Source organism: Mus musculus, chromosome 16 (assembly GCF_000001635.26).
Source record: "Mus musculus strain C57BL/6J chromosome 16, GRCm38.p6 C57BL/6J".
NCBI lineage: Eukaryota > Metazoa > Chordata > Mammalia > Rodentia > Muridae > Mus > Mus musculus.
In genome coordinates, this window is record NC_000082.6 from 20397361 (window position 1) to 20414423 (window position 17063).

At 43.5% G+C, this 17063-nt stretch overlaps 1 protein-coding gene across 23 annotated transcripts in view; it reads right to left on the reverse strand.

Annotated features, from left to right (window-relative positions):
- Abcc5 (ATP-binding cassette, sub-family C (CFTR/MRP), member 5) overlaps positions 1–17063 on the reverse strand; it is a 95126-nt gene that overhangs the window by 66058 nt on the left and 12005 nt on the right. For 10 of the 23 annotated variants that reach the window (XR_001781831.2, XR_001781830.2, XR_001781835.2 and 7 more), the window contains exons 4-8: positions 8367–8524; positions 8029–8184; positions 2446–7353; positions 2115–2288; positions 1453–1600 (exon numbers count right to left, since the gene is read on the reverse strand). Coding sequence is in view for 11 of the 23 variants with exons in the window: in NM_013790.2 (NP_038818.2) it covers positions 1453–1600; positions 2115–2288; positions 2446–2679; positions 7206–7353; positions 8029–8184; positions 8367–8524 (1018 nt within the window). In the remaining 12 variants the exon portion in view is untranslated. Of the gene's footprint in view, positions 1–1452; positions 1601–2114; positions 2289–2445; positions 7354–8028; positions 8185–8366; positions 8525–17063 lie in introns of those variants that run through there. The other 13 variants (XR_384569.1, XR_384568.1, NM_013790.2 and 10 more) reach the window with 6 other exon arrangements.

Here is a 17063-nt window from a genome sequence, read left to right on the forward strand (position 1 = left end):
ATGATCCTTCAGTACCAATGATGAAAAAGAAAGCCGTTTAATGGACTATCAACTCTGGTTTTGTCAGTTCTGTAGGCTGGACCTAAGGCGTCACTCACATGTGCTGGGTAAGCACTGTCCAGCCCCCACCCTAGGACTATCGATTCCATCACTACAATTCAGATGTGAATGGAACAAGTCACAAGAAGAAATCTGAAAGAAAGCAGCTACAACACAAGTACTCTGGTTCCCTGCCATCTGTCTCCTGGGTTTCAATAAAAAGAACACTTTATTTGCATCTACACCTGGCAGCTTTCTTTGTGTATATGGTTAGTGCTTATTATTTACTCTGGGGTGTTCAACCACCTTATAAGAGCAGAGTCCAGATAAGTTCCGGAAAGTTTAATCAGAGAAAGCAAACCAGTTGCCCTGATACTAACAAACAACTCTTTATTCTATTTAAAATTGTCTTAATGTTTACAACATTTATGGTAGTTACTATGTCATTAAGTCCATTAACAGCCCATATATACTTTTTACTGAAATTAAGGTTATCCTTTTTTTTTTAGCTTCTCTTCTTAAATGCCACTGTTTTTAAGGCCCAGCCTTCCTATTCTTGTGTAGAAGTGTTTAAATGCCAGTGTCATGTTAGTTACCCTGACAGGCTTGTGCTGCGAGAATACTTCACATGCTTATGCCTGCTCTGAACTTAAAATGTGAATAGCGCCAGCACTGAGAACACTGTAATTATATCAATCGTTTTAAAAGATGACAAAAGGAGCCCCTAGCAAGTAACAGAGGGAGGTGCTTAGTCGAGGCATCGTGAAGCCCAGGTCATCCCTCGGGGGTCACACAACCACCTCTGGTACCTATACAATCACAGAATAGATGGGCTCTTGGCAATCATCTGAGCGCCTTCTGCCAAAAACCATGCCCTGGGTAAGAGGAGGATTTGCATATATTCTAATAGCTAGATTTGTCCATACCGTTCTAGCTAGCAATAACACCTGGGGCAAAATCAGTTCCCGAGCTCAAATCCCTGAGCTCTTTTAAATAGAAACGATTCTATATGAAGATTGTAGACATCGGAAGTCTAGTTTCTAATGTGCTTAGAAACGATTCTATATGAAGATTGTAGACATCGGAAGTCTAGTTTCTAATGTGCTTAGAAACGATTCTATATGAAGATTGTAGACATCGGAAGTCTAGTTTCTAATGTGCTTAGAAACGATTCTATATGAAGATTGTAGACATCAGAAGTCTAGTTTCTAATGTGCTTAGAAACGATTCTATATGAAGATTTTAGACATCAGAAGTCTAGTTTCTAATGTGCTTAGAAACGATTCTATATGAAGATTGTAGACATTGGAAGTCTAGTTTCTAATGTGCTTAGGAAGCGACGTACATGACTGAATAGACCCAAAGAATCCAAAATCCCTTCACCACGTACACAAGGAAAGTCTTTAAACTCACTTTGCACACACTGAGAAAACGCTTTGACCCAGGCATACATTTTAATGAATTTAATGTAGGTAAGAACTTCATTCATCTTCTGGACACGGTCATCTGTGGCAGCTACACACTTTCTCCTGAAATATGCAGTTAGCCGTGACACGAACATCTGGAAGGGAAAGCAGCGCCCTATCAGACTGAAGCACCTCAGGACCTGCCTCACAATGGTCTCAGCCAAACGGGCACAGAGCCTGTTCCTGGGACAAACATGATTTCACATGGTTGTGCTGTTGTTTAACTAAAGGGGTCTTTAGAGTTAGAAAATATTTAATCCTCATCTCCTTGTAGGGCGATGAAGACAATTACTGGTCAGATCTCACAGACACTGGTGCCACCATGTCAGCCCCAGTAGCTCCAGTTTTGTCTCGGGGTGGGTTCACCTAGAGCCTTCTGCTCCACCCACACTCCCTCTGCCTTCAGTTGGCTATGGTCTTTTATGCAAATGACTCCTTACTTCCTCCCAAGTTAAAATTATGCTCAGGTGAACTGAGCACTATCTAGCATCAGACTTTACCAACTACCTTCTTTGAGAAGTCGTCTATCCTCTTTCTTCAACCCAGTACAAGTACTTTATGTATCCCATATGAAGATGCTACCATGATACAGCCAAGAGGCTCACTCACCATTGCTGGATAAAAGAGGATAAAAACCGCTGATCCCAGGAAGCCCGTGGGTCCTAGGATGATTACATTATAAATCATGCCCAAGATGGCAACAACAGGTCCTCCAGCCAGCAAGCTGCCCACAGCGGCTGCCTCAAACATCCTTTGCCCATCATTGGAGCAGATATTGATGAGCTGTAAGAAATGACAAATAGTGAGGGAGCGTGTAGGACATAGGCCACTATATTCAGGAGAAAGGTCAAGGTCAGAGCAGGGACCAAGGAAAGGAGGAACTCAGGCTGAGAGTCTGCTCTGGGTTGCTCTGAGAACAAAGCACAGGCTCTGAACTCACCTCCCCTAGGGACTTTTCTTTAATGTTCTTTAACTTCAGGATCTTCTTGAATGCCATAGTCAGGATAGCCCCCCGCAACCGGACACCAGTTCGATAATTCAATGCCCAAGTCAGTGCAAGTGACCAGGAGCGTACAACTTCTGTCAGGAGTAGGCCTAACACTAACAGCAAGCTGTACTGCAGGTTAGACTCTGTTGCCTGGGTGTACTCCAAGAGGTGCTTCACCACGAAGGCCTACAGGGAGAAACACACACCACAGTCAACATCGCCCACGGTAACCCCACACAAAGCCACAGTGTTATGTTAGGTTAGAAAGAGCAGGCTGCTCCACGGACAGTGATCAGTGTGTAAGCAAAGAGAAACTGTGTTGTTGGACCAAATATTCCCGGCAATCTGCCCCCAGGTGAAGGACAGCGGGGTCACTTGCTTTTCTTCTGAAGGGCGCCATCGTGACCACTACTCTTTCTAATGTAACATAAACCTGCCCATGAGCTGCAATGCATTCTAAACGCATGGTCATCCAAAGGTATATATTGACCTTACTCCAGCATCTTCACACATGGCTACCTCTCTTTACATGAAACCGAGACCTTTCTCTGTACCCTTTCACACGTGCTTATTCGATAAAAAGGAACAGTGTACCTACAGTTGTACGGAAGAGTGGGAAGTGCAAAACATCCCTGCAAACAAACAGGGGCAGTTTAATAGGACAGAAGAGAGCAAACAATACAAGCTACCAAACTCCAGAGACCCTCCCTCTGGCCCTCCCCACGCCCACTCCCTCTCAAAAACAAAAACATGTTACCTCAGGTAGCTTATGTCTAACACCACCTGCAGGGAGGGAAGACAGCCAGCCCCCAGAAACCACGAGTGTCACCTCCAGCTCTGAGGTCCTGCAACGCCGGAGCACACACTCACACAGGCACATTCAGCAACAGCAGTAAATACCAGGAAGTGGGAAGCAGTGTACTTTTATTGAAAATGAAATATATATTTAAAGATACCATGTTCAAAGAGCATCTCACAAACACTGTACATTAGCAGGGGCATCAGGAACATTTGGTGGGAACATACAGAGCCGAACGGGGATAGCCATCACACAGATGGGCTGGCCTCCCACTTGCAACTATACACAGTAGAGGAAATGCATGGCAGAGCCATATCTGCTTCCAGAGTCTGGAGTACAATGCATCAGGATGGCAGCTTTCACCGAGGAGGGAATCCCAAAGCTGCAATGAAGTAGAGTCTCTAGCAATAAAGACCTTGCTGCTGAAGAAAGAAGATTAAGGAGAAGAAAAAAAAAAAAAAAAAAAAAAAAAAACAACAACAACTAAAATTTCCCTAAAGAGGTACTCTGCTTAAAACTGCAAGTGCTGTTGGCACGCTAAGCTGCGAGGAAACACTCTGCTCCCGACAGACTGCGAGATTCTAGGCCTGCTGGGCAAGGATGCTGGCATCCTTCGGAGTCTTTTCGAGTCCTGGTAGCTAAAATTGAGGTTGGCAAAAATCAAACCAAACCATAACAAAAGAAAGCCAAACCAGTACCCACCTTAAAGGAAAAAAGAAATTAAACTCATGCACCCATCTACCCTGGTTCCTTCAGTAAGGAATTCTGTCTGCAGCTGTAAGATACTAAATGGCATACAACAGAGACAGATGGGCCAGCCTGTAGTGCCTAACGCTGAATTCCGGAAGCCAGGTTTCTGGGGTAAATAGTCTCTTTCAGTTTTTATGAAAGTAACTTAATACCAAATTGTTTACTAATGTCCTAGGAGGTCTCTTGGGTCATGTCAAGCCCCAGTAAATAACCTGATCAAATGGGGGATTTCAGATTCTGAGAACTACTGCAATCCACCTTTACCCTCCTGCAGAATTTTTAGAACCCATGTTTGGTCCTCACTGCATAGATTAACTAGCAAGAAGATTGGTTTCTTTTCCAGTATGCATCCAAACTGTGGAACTGGGTCACGAGGCCAAAGCCTCGCCTCCTGTAGTGATGCAACTCAGTAGGAAGGCCTGCAGTGAAGCATTTCCCCACACAGGGCAGCAGTGTGGAGCAGTCTCCCAGGGCAGCGGGTGCTGTTTGGGCTCCTTCCTTTCCTATACCTTAGGGTGCCCCCTTGGCAGCACTGGATAAGCAATCAGGCCCTCCCAGAGAGGAGAAGGGAAGGTGAAAGACATGGGTGTGTTTGCACTATGCGAAACTTTCCAAGGGGAAAAGATGACAGAGGTAACACATATCCAACACAGGGCTTTAAAAAGCAACGGCATTTCAAATGAGCTCGTATGGGGGAAAGAAAAGCAGTTTTACATGAAAAATTCAAACAAATTCAGTTTTTTTTTTAAAGTCGTAAGTTTATCATTTATGTCTAAGCTAACTGGGAGGAAACTGAAGACTGTCAGCATAGCTGTCTTGCTGGGGAAGGCATTCCCAGTGAATAAACATTACCTTACCTGAGCTCTTGGCGAGAGATTCTGCCCAGCTTGACTCTCTCATTCTGACCGCAGAATACAGCCATCCTGAAAATTCTAAAGAACAGCTTCTGTCACTGGTCCCACTACAGAGACACTCCCCCCAAGTCCAGATCCTGACAGCATGGAGCAAGCTGTGGCTGGAGACAGGCTGGAGGGTGGGAACTTACCTCTCTCAAGGCTTCCCAGTGCCCTTTCCCCACAAGGCCTGGAGCAGAGTTAGCGCTCACTAAGAGATGGCACTGCAGACAGCAGCCTTCTCTAGCAAGTCTAGGGTGGGTGCTAACTCTCCAGACACAAGTCCTGGGTCAGGCCTGGACTTCTAAAACTAACTTAGTCTAAGAAGGGCCCCAAAGCATCTATATAATTGCAGTGATTTGGTTCTGCATTTTGAGTATGGCCAGTACCCTTATAAATGGTGGCACTGTGCTAGAACTTTCCTGAACCTGAGGCACCTGACATAAAGCAGGAGTGTTGGTTGCCACACTGTTCTGGGGTCAGTATCAACTGACCAAATTTTTAAAAAATAATGCACATAAATACAGCCTGACTGTGTTTCATTTGTTCTATGTATGACCACCAAGGCTCAACAAGACCTAATGGGATGTCCCATGTATGGAGTGTACAATTTAGGCTAAGATATTGGTAAGAACAGAATGAGCCAATCTGAAAATCATGCCCAATTTAGAAAGTGTGCAAAATCTAACATTGGATTTCCTCAGAAGGACTCACAGGTTTGCTCACTGCTAATGTTAATTTCATTTCTTTTGTCAAAACCAGCCTGATTCTCCAATTTCCAGTCAAAAGAATTTATTGGGATTAGGGTTCCAAAAAAAGATGTCTACATTGTTTATACTTGCATATCTGTTTCACAAAAAGACAACAGACAAGCCCACAGCTCTCTAGGCCTATTGACTCCCCAGGGTTCTTCCCAAAACGGCAGCAGAGGGAGATGTGCCTGAGTTCCTGTTATGGGAAGGCACCCAGCTCTCCACGGGCATCTAGAAGCAGTCTCTAGAAGTTAGCATCCCGGTTGCTGCATCAGAATTGAAAGATTAACAACTTAACAGATGCTCAAAGGAATGACCTTCAAGGCATCAAAGTGAGCATGCATTTTGCAATTACTTTTTGTGGAGTAAAAACTTTATCCCTGCAATCCAGGATTTTTTTTAAAGAAATGGGGAAATAAAGAATTAAGAAAGCCCATTATATTATTGAGAAATTCTGTACTACCCAGATGAAGGAACTGTGCGAAGTGTCAGAGCAGCCACCAGCTCTGTAGTGATACAATGACAGAAGCTCTTCTTGGGGGAATGCTGGCTCTATGAAACACGTGCCATTTTGGCTAATAACATTTCAGTTACATGGTCTCTTTTATTTAAAACTTATATAAAAGTGTTAGTTGGTCAATTAAGAAACCTAATACCAAAACTTTTTTTTCTTTAAAGATCATACATTAAAAAGAAGAAAAACAAAATAAAAAACAAAAAACCTCCAAAGTGTAAATTAGTGTCACCTAGTCACCATGCATCTTAGACACATACTTACCCACCATGAACCTCCAGCTTACCCACACACGGAAAACGCACAGTTAAACAGTACTACTGCTCCGATGCCTCAAGGCAAATATGTAGAGAATAAATTCAATCACAATCTCAAGTGTCAGGCAGCACAGAGAAATGCAAGAAAGGATGCCCCGAAAACTCCTCCTGCCCAAAGCTCCCTTAGCTACTACACTGAATCCACACAGGCTTGGTAGAAACCACAGCGGTCGCCCCAAATCTGCCACAGTTAACGCTATATGTAAAACTTGAAACAGACTCTCAAAACCCCTGGTAGACTTCTAGCTTCTTGAGGGATCATTGGTTACAGAGTCAGTCAACATAGCAACTATGCCTCCAGGCATCTGGTACGTCACCAACATAGGCTTGCTAGCCCGAGCCACACAACGCTCAGCTTACTCGCTCGCAGTACTGCCAAGACGTGGCTGTTCATGGCAGCACTTAATCAACAAGCAGGAGCTGTGTGGAACCAGGATCCATTCAGATTTGTGCAGCCCCAGGACAACAAGCCAGCAGTTTCTTCTTCTGCAGCTCTTTGTTCTTAACAGTCTAGCTGACAAGCCACCGTTCACTCCCAAATCCACTCACCCTATTCAATAGCCCTAGAAGTATATTTAAGGCTGCTAACTAGCTCAAAAATTATCATTACCTCTACAACCGAAAAACAAGGTTAGAGCTGGCCATGGCCGGGTCTGGAGATGTTCAGAAAGGATAGTCAGAACTTACTGGTCCACTGAAGCCAGCCAACTGCGTGATCATCAGGCACACGATGGACAGGATGAGCCTGGTGCGGCAAAAGATCCACACAACCCTTCGCAGGGAGGCAGCGTCTGGCCCAACTTCATTCAGCTCTTCTTGCCACAGTCTCTCTAGTCTTAACAAGGGCACATGTCCTGTGTTACACATCTCCCCAGGGAAAGGACACATCCTAGCCCCCTTCCTGCCATCGCAGGTTCTATTGTTGCATACACAAATCTCTCCTTCAAAATTATGCACATAGCCTACATCTTGTACAGAAAAACTCCCTTCCTGGCCTATGTGTATTGACTCCCAAAAGGGGATATCTGAAATACAAAACACAAGAAGAGCAGGAGCCTTTACTTCCGCTCCTCAAAGGTCTCTCCCTGAATAAAGTTTGTGGATGAAAACTTCCTTTGGCAAGGGCACCAACCCTTTCTGAAGGATCCTGTAATAAAATGCAAAGCTACAAACTAGACTTTAATCAGACAATCAGCTACCACCAAAAATGTATTGTGTCACAAGGCAGCAACAATATCTCCCTGGAGGCACAGAAAGTTCTAGAAGTGGGGCTGAGAGAGAGAGAGAGAGAGAGAGAGAGAGATTGAGAAAGAGACTGAGAGAGTGAAAGCCCTTGGTTAAAACACAATTAGAGGGAAACAGAGATAAGGCAAAGGGAAGAGAGTCCACAGGTAGCCCACCCTCAGCTGAAGTTCTTAATGGGTGTGGAGCTTTAGATTCCACACTGCTGGCCCACCCACTAGCTCAGGCCTAGCACCCAGTATATATAGGGTGGACCAGAGACGCCTACCTTCTGCTGTTCACATCAGAAGACTCATACTTGGACAAAGGCCACACATCCTCCATTAACAGCTCCCCCTTCTTGTGAACCACTCGGGCCAGAGGAGAGAGCCATGAAAAGGTCATGTAGGAGAAAAGTCCAGCATTGTCCACTGGGTGCTGGTGCCTAGAGGAGAAGTCCAACCACGAGGTGTCAACACACACAGAGATTTGAGCATAAGTGAGAAACACCCTTAGTAAACAGTTCTTGACAAATGTTGGTCCCCACTAGCTGTTCTCGCTTTAGCCTGAGATTTCAAAACTGCTCTTAGTGCTTTGCATATGAAACATCAGCCAACAAAGCCTTACTTGGTAGTGGTCCGGAAGGGCTTCAGGACACTTAAACCATGGTGGTATTTTCCCTTAGAATGCTCCTCGTCCAGAATTTGGAGATGAGAATGCACAGAGATATCCAGGGAAAGCCCCTCAACTCGGGCTGCTGTTTCGAGAGCATCTTGGCATTCCAACTGTGATGGGGAGAACAGTTAAGGAGAATTAATATAGAGAGAAGAGAGCTAAATCTAGCTGACTACAACTCAAAATACACCAGGAGCAAACCACTCCATCAGCACTGGAAAACCCTAGGACACAGGGCTAGACACTAAACCTGCATGCTAAGAACCCATTAAAGAATATTCAAATGGGGGGTGTGCTGAGAGATGGCTCAGAGGTTAAGAGCACTGACTGCTCTTCTGAAGGTCCTGAGTTCAAATCCCAGCAACCACATGGTGGCTCACAACCATCTATAATGAGATCTGATGCTCTCTTGTGGTGTGTCTGAAGACAGCTACAGTGTACTTACATATAATCAATCAATCAATCTTTGGAGAGAATGGGGCCGAAGAGAGCTATAATAAATAAATAAAAATTAAAAAAAAAAGAACATTCAACCAAACACATACATACGAGGTTTTTTTAGGTTTGTAGAATGAAGTGCAAAGTATAGTTCTCATATCTGTGCCATCACCTCCACCTCCTTCTCCTATGTTAGATCTCCCATAAGATGGTACAAGTGTTACATCGACAGGCCAGTGCTGACACAGTAACTGGAATCCACATTACACTAGGTTCATTCTTTGTGTTATACATTCAAAACATAAATTTTTTATAACTCAAATCTTTTATCATGGGCTAGGGATATAGTCCAATGGTAGAGTACTTCCCTAGAATACATGAGACCCTAGGTTTGATCTTTAGCAGAAGGGAGGAAAGAGCACAGAAAGCCCTGAATAATTCCCTGGAGCCACACACAAAGATAAATGATTTTTAAAATCAAATATTTGATCTTCTTTTTCCTGAGAGTCATATACTGAAAGTTAATCCTTTCACCAATAACTGAAAATTATATTGCTAGTTTTCTATTACAAAATTTCAAAGTCAGTCCCAACTAACCATGAGAGCCGGGATGTCCTGTCTCCCTCTCTCATCAGCAAAAGAAGAGTACAGCATGGGTGTTCAGCAGGTTGCCCACCCAACTACCCCAACATTCTCAGTCCAAAATATATAGTCCCTGAGATGGTTCATCTTGAGAAGCGCTGTGTTTACTTCAGCTTACAGCTTATTGTAGTTACTGTTCTATTGCTGAGAAGAGACATCATGACCAAGGCAACTTATAAAAAAGCATTTAATCAGGAGTTTGCTGAGAGTTCCAGAGGGTGAGTCCATGAGCATCATGGCAGGTATACATGGCACTGGGGAATAACTGAGAGCTCACATCCTGATCCACAAATAGGAAACAGAGACCGTGGGGAGCTGGGCCTGGGACAGTCTTTTGAAACCTCAAAGTCTACTCCTAGTTAGGGCACCTTTGTTAGGGTTTCTATTGTTGAGAAGACACATTATTACCATGGCTACTCCTATAAAGGAAGACATTTTAATTGGGACTGCCTTACTGGTTTAGATGTTTAGTCCATTATTGTCAGGGCAGGAATCGTGGTAGCCTGCAGGCTGACAGAAAGAGCTTGAGGCGAAAGCCCCTCTGCCTGGTTTGACCGTTTGAACCCTCAAAGCTCACGCACAGTAAGTAAGACACCATCTCCAACAACACCACACTTAACTCCAACAAAGCCACACCACCTCATAGTAATGTCACTCCCTATGTGCCTACTGGAGCCACTTTCATTCAAACAATCACACATCTCTTCTAATAAGAGCATACTTTCTAGTCCTTACTAAAGACTCCACCAACTGGGAGCCAAATATTCAAATATATGAGCCTATGGGGCCAACGTCACTCAAACCACCACAAACCTTATAGTCTGTCATCCAGGGAAATCAGGACAGGAACTAAAAGCAGGAACCTGGAAGTAAAAACTGACACAGAGGCCATAGAGGAGTGTTGTTTATTGGCTCGCTCTGTAATTTGAATTTGTTAACTTGCCTATGACTTGCTCAGCCTACTTTCTTACAGCAACCAGGCCCACCAGTCCAGACATGACACTGTCCACAATGAACCGGGCCTTTCTACATCTATCACTAATCAGGCTCACCCATAATACAAGCTGTTGAAGGGTATTTTCTCAGTTGAGCCTCCTGTTACCTAACGACTCTAGCTTGTTGACATAAAACTAGCAATGCAGTGTGCCATCCACTAGTACACTTCCATAAGGCATCAGCACTAAGAGAAAACTAGAACCGTCACCTCTTTTACCTCCATCTTGTAACAATTAGTTCCTGAGCGCTTCTGATATTTAAGACTGTTCTGGATGATGGGAAGAGAGCATGAGAGTGCTGATGTTTACAACCCATTCATTTCATTTGCTTCATCAAAAATAATAACAATAATAACAATAACAATAACATAATAATAAATAGTAATAAATCACATCCTGGCCTTTGGCTAAAATTAAATGTAAAATGCCTACTGACAGGTATTTTTGTTTTTTGTTTTTTGTTTTTTAAAAAGCTGTTACTAGAAAACCAAACAATTTAATAAATAAATAAATAAACCTGATGGCATGGGTTTTGTTTCTGTGATCACATTTAATGATATGTCCCATATCTTCCAGTGTTATGTTATTTTCTGTACAGGCAGATTACCAAACTCAAAAAAACTTTGAACGAGAACTGGCAAGCAAGACCATTTGCTGAGGGTTGTCTAGTGCCACAGTGGCATCCGATGCATGACACGAAGGCTAAGGTTTTAGAACGTGGACTCTCTAAAATCTTGCCCTGACAAAGGCAAGCCATCATAAGCTGACTTATCCTGTGTAATAGTAGTATATAATTAATATGTAATAATAGTAGTATGTAATAATAGTGGTATGTAATATGTAATAATAGTAGTATGTAATATCTTATGTAATAAGAAAACAGGGAGTCCTAAACTTAAATTATACAACACATTTTTTATCTAAAAACTTAAAATTTGCTGCTGTTGCTCCACATCTGATTCTCTTTCACAGACAGTTTCCAGAGGGTCAGCCCTGGTATGCTACATGTTCTGCCCATGTCACGGGAGGAGAATGGAATAGAAGGACTCAGGGTCCTGCTGCACATAGGCAGCAGGGAGCTTCAGAGACAGACCTCGTCCAAACACAGAGCAACAGAGCCTTAGATTCTGGCAAGAGCTTTAGAATGCTAACATTAAAAAAAGGAAGGAAGGAAGGAAGGAAGGAAGGAAGGAAGGAAGGAAGGAAGGAAGGAAGGAAGGGAGGGAAAGACAGACAGACAGAGAACAAAACACTCAGAGAAAAGAGTTCCTGCACTATAATAAAACCATTTTCTCTTACAGACTTGAAGGGTCCGACTGTACCATGCAGAGGTTTTGAACATGGGTTTTAGAAGGCAAGGCAGGTGTGGATTGAATGCTGACCCTGCCACCAGCCTTTAGCCTGTTACTGCCACACTGTGAGCTTCAGTGCTCACATTTACTTGTGTGTGAACTGCACCATGCTGAAAGCAGATAAGGTTACGTAAGTGCTTAGCAGACATTTAATACACAGGATCTATATATTACCTTTCGATCAAGGGCAACACCTCGATTATTTCCTCCTTCCTTAGGTTATCTGGCCCTCAGTCATCCATCCACTAAGTATCCCGCACATCTACACCACTGCATGTGTGACACAGGGTCCGGCCACTAGGCATGCCTGCAGAGCGTTTGCATACAGAACCTGGCACCTGTTATTGGAAAGTCAAAGGTCGCCTCACCAGCAGCACAACCAAGCATCCAATGCTATCTAGTAAATCACTAGAGAGATTTCTACCCACTCCACTTGTACTTGTACTTGTCACTTAAAACTTTGCTTATGATCGATTAACAGTAGTGCTGGCAAGCTTTTAAGTCAACCTGACACAGGATATAGTCATTCTATCAGGGGAACCTCAATTGAGATAATGCTCCCACCAGACTGTCCTGTGGGTAAACCTTGGAACATTTTCTTGACTGATGTATGTGTGAGGACTTAGCCCACAGCAGGAGGTGCCCCCTGGGCTAGTATAAGGAAGCAGACAGAGCACCAGGCATGGCCTCTAAGCTCCTGCCTTGAGATCCTGCCCTGACTTCCTTGGATGACAAACTACAAGTGTTCTCCCTTTTTCTCCCCAAGTTGACTCTGGTCAGAATAGGCTTTTATTTTGTTTTTTGTTTGTTGTTTCTTTTGTTTTGCTTTTGTTTTATCACAGCAATAGGAGCCCTAAGAAAATAATGTAATAAATAATTATTCACTTTGCTCTTTCTTGATTATATAGACTACACTCCATCAGTAGGACAAGACTAAAGAATGAAAACCCTAACAATTGCACAGCTACTCAGTCTGCCACAGTTAACTTCATTACTAACTATTTAGAACACGTACCTACTACTACTGCAGAAGAAGACTCTATTAGCTGTAAATTCTTTACAGTCTGCGGTTGAATGGATTGAAATGGAAATGAACCAGGGAGAGGCCTGTTCGTCACAGAACAGTAACACATGTGGAATTAAGCCTAACAGGTTACATTAAAATGATTAAGTAAATGGAAGAAAATTAAATAGTAGCTTAAGCTGAATGGGAGAGAGCTTCCACTTACCCCCCAAAGTCAAAAATGTATCAAAGGTAAGATGGATGGATGGGTTTACATATAAAAATAAAAACCAGGAGCCAGGCGTGGTGGCACACGCCTTTAATCCCAGAGCTCGGGAGTCAGAGGCAGGTGGATTTCTGAGTTCAAGGTCAGCCTGGTCTACAGAGTGAGTTCCAGGACAGCCAGGGCTACACAGAGAAACCCTGTCTCAAAAAAACAAAAAACAAACAAACAAAAAAGTTATTAAATTAAAATTAACACTAAAGGGCATAAAGTTAAATGGAGATATAGATAGCTAATGCGTTTATATCGGTAGACTTTCTCTGAAAAAATGTCTATCCACTGAGTAGGTTCTTAATTAAGGGTCTACTATGTATAAATAGTATTGTAAAGGATAAGGATATAAGAAAGTAGAAACACACTGTCACCAACAAGAAACATAAACTGAAACTCAAGATACAACTACTGTAATAAAAACTACCTTAATCAAAACAGAGAGCAACCCAATACCAACAGGGGGGTTTAAACAAGAGCACACTGTGAGATGCCTAACTGAGCCTCAGCCACCGGAAGAATAATACCTCTGGATATACAGCTCCACAATTTCATTGTATAGAGGAACATTTCCAAAGCAGGGGAAACCATTCACACCCAACAGCTTCCAGAGCTCGAATGGCAGAATCACGGTTAAATCACAGCATGCTGTCACTGCAGCTCAGTGCTGTCAGACAGACAGACAGACAGCACAAGCCTCAATCTACGCCTGTTCATGCAAGCTGAAATTCTTTTAGAGTAGAGAGAACATTTTCACATCTTTTACTTAACACATCATGAAAAGGACCACCTTTTTAACATACGATCACTATAACATTATTGGGATTTTCTTCATGAGGGACTGTTTTCTGTGGTAAAATTTAGTATTTTGTTCTTGGGGCAAGCTCAGTTTCCAAATATTTCAAATGTTTAAGAACCACGTGTGGCTGGCAGCTACTATAACTGGGCGATGCACACAGTTCTCAAGTGAGGGTGGTTTTGTTTTGTTTTTCCAGAGAATATTTAGAGACATGCGTAGCTGTCACCAGTACAGAGTGCTGCTAGCTGTTCTAGGCAGAGGCAGGAAAGTTGGTGGACATTCTACACTGCACAGGACCACCCCACAACAAAAATCCTTTATGCCACAATGTCAGTAGCACTGAGGTAGCTGAGGTAGCTGAGGTAGCTGAGGCAGTAAGTAGTAGACAGTACACACTACTCTGAAAGAAGGGATTTATGAGGTCATTTTTTTTAATGTTATAATTCTTTAAATCCTTTTCAGAAGTAATTTTTTAAATGGGGTCTCAAGTAGCCAAAGCTGATCATGACTAATATGCAGCCACGTATGACCTTAAACTCTTGATCCTCCTGTGTCCACCTCCAGTGCTCAGACTACAGGCATGACCACCACACTAGGTTTCTGCAGTGCTGAGAAAGGAACCCAGGGTTCCCCACAGGTATCAAAGGTCCTCAGTGGCCAGATGCCCAGCCACAGGCACAGGTACTGCAGCAGTGGCTTTTCCAAAGGGGACAGGGAGGTGGCAAGACACCAATAAGAAGATGCTGCCACCAGTTTTGCCTGCTCTGCAGCTGTGTGAGTCGCACATACTGAACACCTTACTACTGAGGCAAGGAGGAGGAGGGGATAGAGACACTGCAGAGCTAAAAAGGAACAAAAGTCCGGATTCTGCCTAAACACAGCTAGAGGTCAAAGACCTGCACTCACGTGCCTAGCTGGAAAGATAAAGAGACAGCTGACCCACAGCACACAGAGCTCTTCCCTTTGTTTTACTACATTTACCATCTTACGTTTGCCATCTTGGCATTTGTCATAGTTCACACACCTACTGCATGCACAGCCACTGAATGCCTGGGCTGCCCGTCTCCCTCCAGACTGCCAATCTGCTGACAGGGCACAATGTGCTTGCCCTGCAATGGTCAGGGACCAGGAATCATTCCCCCGGGAGCAATCCAAAGCCCTCCTGACAAGCATGCCACCCTGGGAAAACCGACCCATGTCAACTCACATTCCCATGCCACCTGTTAGTACAAGCCATAAATCAGGGCAAATGCGTAAAGCCAAAGAACACAATATGGTGTCAGCATGGTAACATAGGTATTTTCTACCAGCGGTAATCTGGTATTACTTACAATGAGGAAGAACTTAAGTTGTTGCATAAGCTTGATCTGAAGCAATTAATTCAAAGTTTGTATTACAATCGGTGGGGGAGGTCTGAGATTAAATTTGTCAATACCATGATTAAGTTTCAAATGATTAAGCTGAAAACGAATCACGGGATGAGGAAATACTTGGAGCTCAATGCTTGAGGCAGTGGTTCTCAGCCTTCCTAATGCTGCAACCCTTTAATATAGTTCCTCCACCATGCCACAGGGGCACGTGTTCCACTATGTTCATAACAGCCTTATTTGCGATAGCCAGAAGCTGGAAAAACAAAACAAAACAGATGTCCCACGACAGAAGAGTGGATACAGAGGATGTGGTTCATTTACACAGTGGAGCACTACTCAGCTATTAAGAACAAGGACGTGCTGAGTTTTGTAGGCAAATGGATGGAACTAGAAAATATCATCCGGAGTGAAGTAACTCAGACCCAAAAGGACATGCATAGTATGTACTCACTAATAAGTAGATATCAGCCAAAAAATAAAATTAAAACAAACAAAAAAAACATAGCACAGAATACCACAGAACTCATACAGGTCAACAAGCTGAAGCCCAAGCGAGGATGCCTCAGTCCCACTTTCGAGAGAGAAGAAAGCTATCTCAAGTGAGAGGGAGGGAGGGATATGAGAGAGAAAGTGGACAGGCAGGGGAGGGGGGGAGCCTGATCTGATATTGGGTGAGGGAAAAGGACTGAAAAGGACTCATATGACCCCCAAGGGGCTCGTGACCCACAGGTTGAGAAGCCCTGCTTAAGGAGTAAGACCTGCCTTTATTCCATGAGATCTCAGGAGGCCCAGTGTAGCCACACCAGGAAACTAAACCTCCACCAATAACTTGATTCCATTGCAGAGACTTTTGTATCTAGAATAGGGCCCTATTTCTTTTTAATACTCTACATATGACTTTAATACACAGTCTGACTTTTAAATTACTGATTTAGATACTAAAACTTGTAAATGTTGGTGAAAATGCCTTTAAGATTTTCAGTTTTTAGCTTTGGAAAACAAAAACACAAAAATAGAACTTTCCTCATGCCAAGGTCAGCCCGGGTGTCAGTTCTCGGGACCCATCGATTTTCGTTTTTGAGCTAGGGTCTCTCACTGGGACCAGGCTATACAATCAGCCCCAAGGATTCTCCCGCCTGTCTCCCTCACTGCTGCTGTACCTGCTTTTACGTGGGTTCTAGGACTCACACTCAGGACCTCACACCTACAAATCAAGCACTTTACCAATGGAGCTTCCCACACACACCCAGGCCCTGCTTCAGGGACTTCTTCAAAGTCACATGACTTCAGCTTTTATAGGTACTTAGAATGTGTACCTACCTCTCAAAACCAAATGTAAGTATTTCTGTGACACAGCATAGCACATAAATCGTTTTCACAATGTTTGCTCCAGAAACAAAGGCATCTTAAAGATAGGTGCCATGCATAGTCAATCCTGTTGATTTTGGCTGGCTGTCCCACTGTTCTTCTGATGGCCCCACACACTAGGCTAAAACAATAGGCAGGGGAAATTAATGTTTCAGAGAACCCAATAGCTCTGCTCTGAGTCACCTCACTCCAGAAATACCACACTGGGACAATCAGCAGATCACAGTACCCTATCAGATCTGCTGATAAGTTCTACTGTGCCACACCCACGGGGAGGTGAGGCCACAGGACAGCCTGGCCTACACTTGGTTCCCTGTGAGGGACACTCATTTGTAAACCAGTCTTGCTTCAGGCGTTCATGAATGGACTTTGTCAATCGTGTTTTTCCACAAGTTCTTTGAACGACAG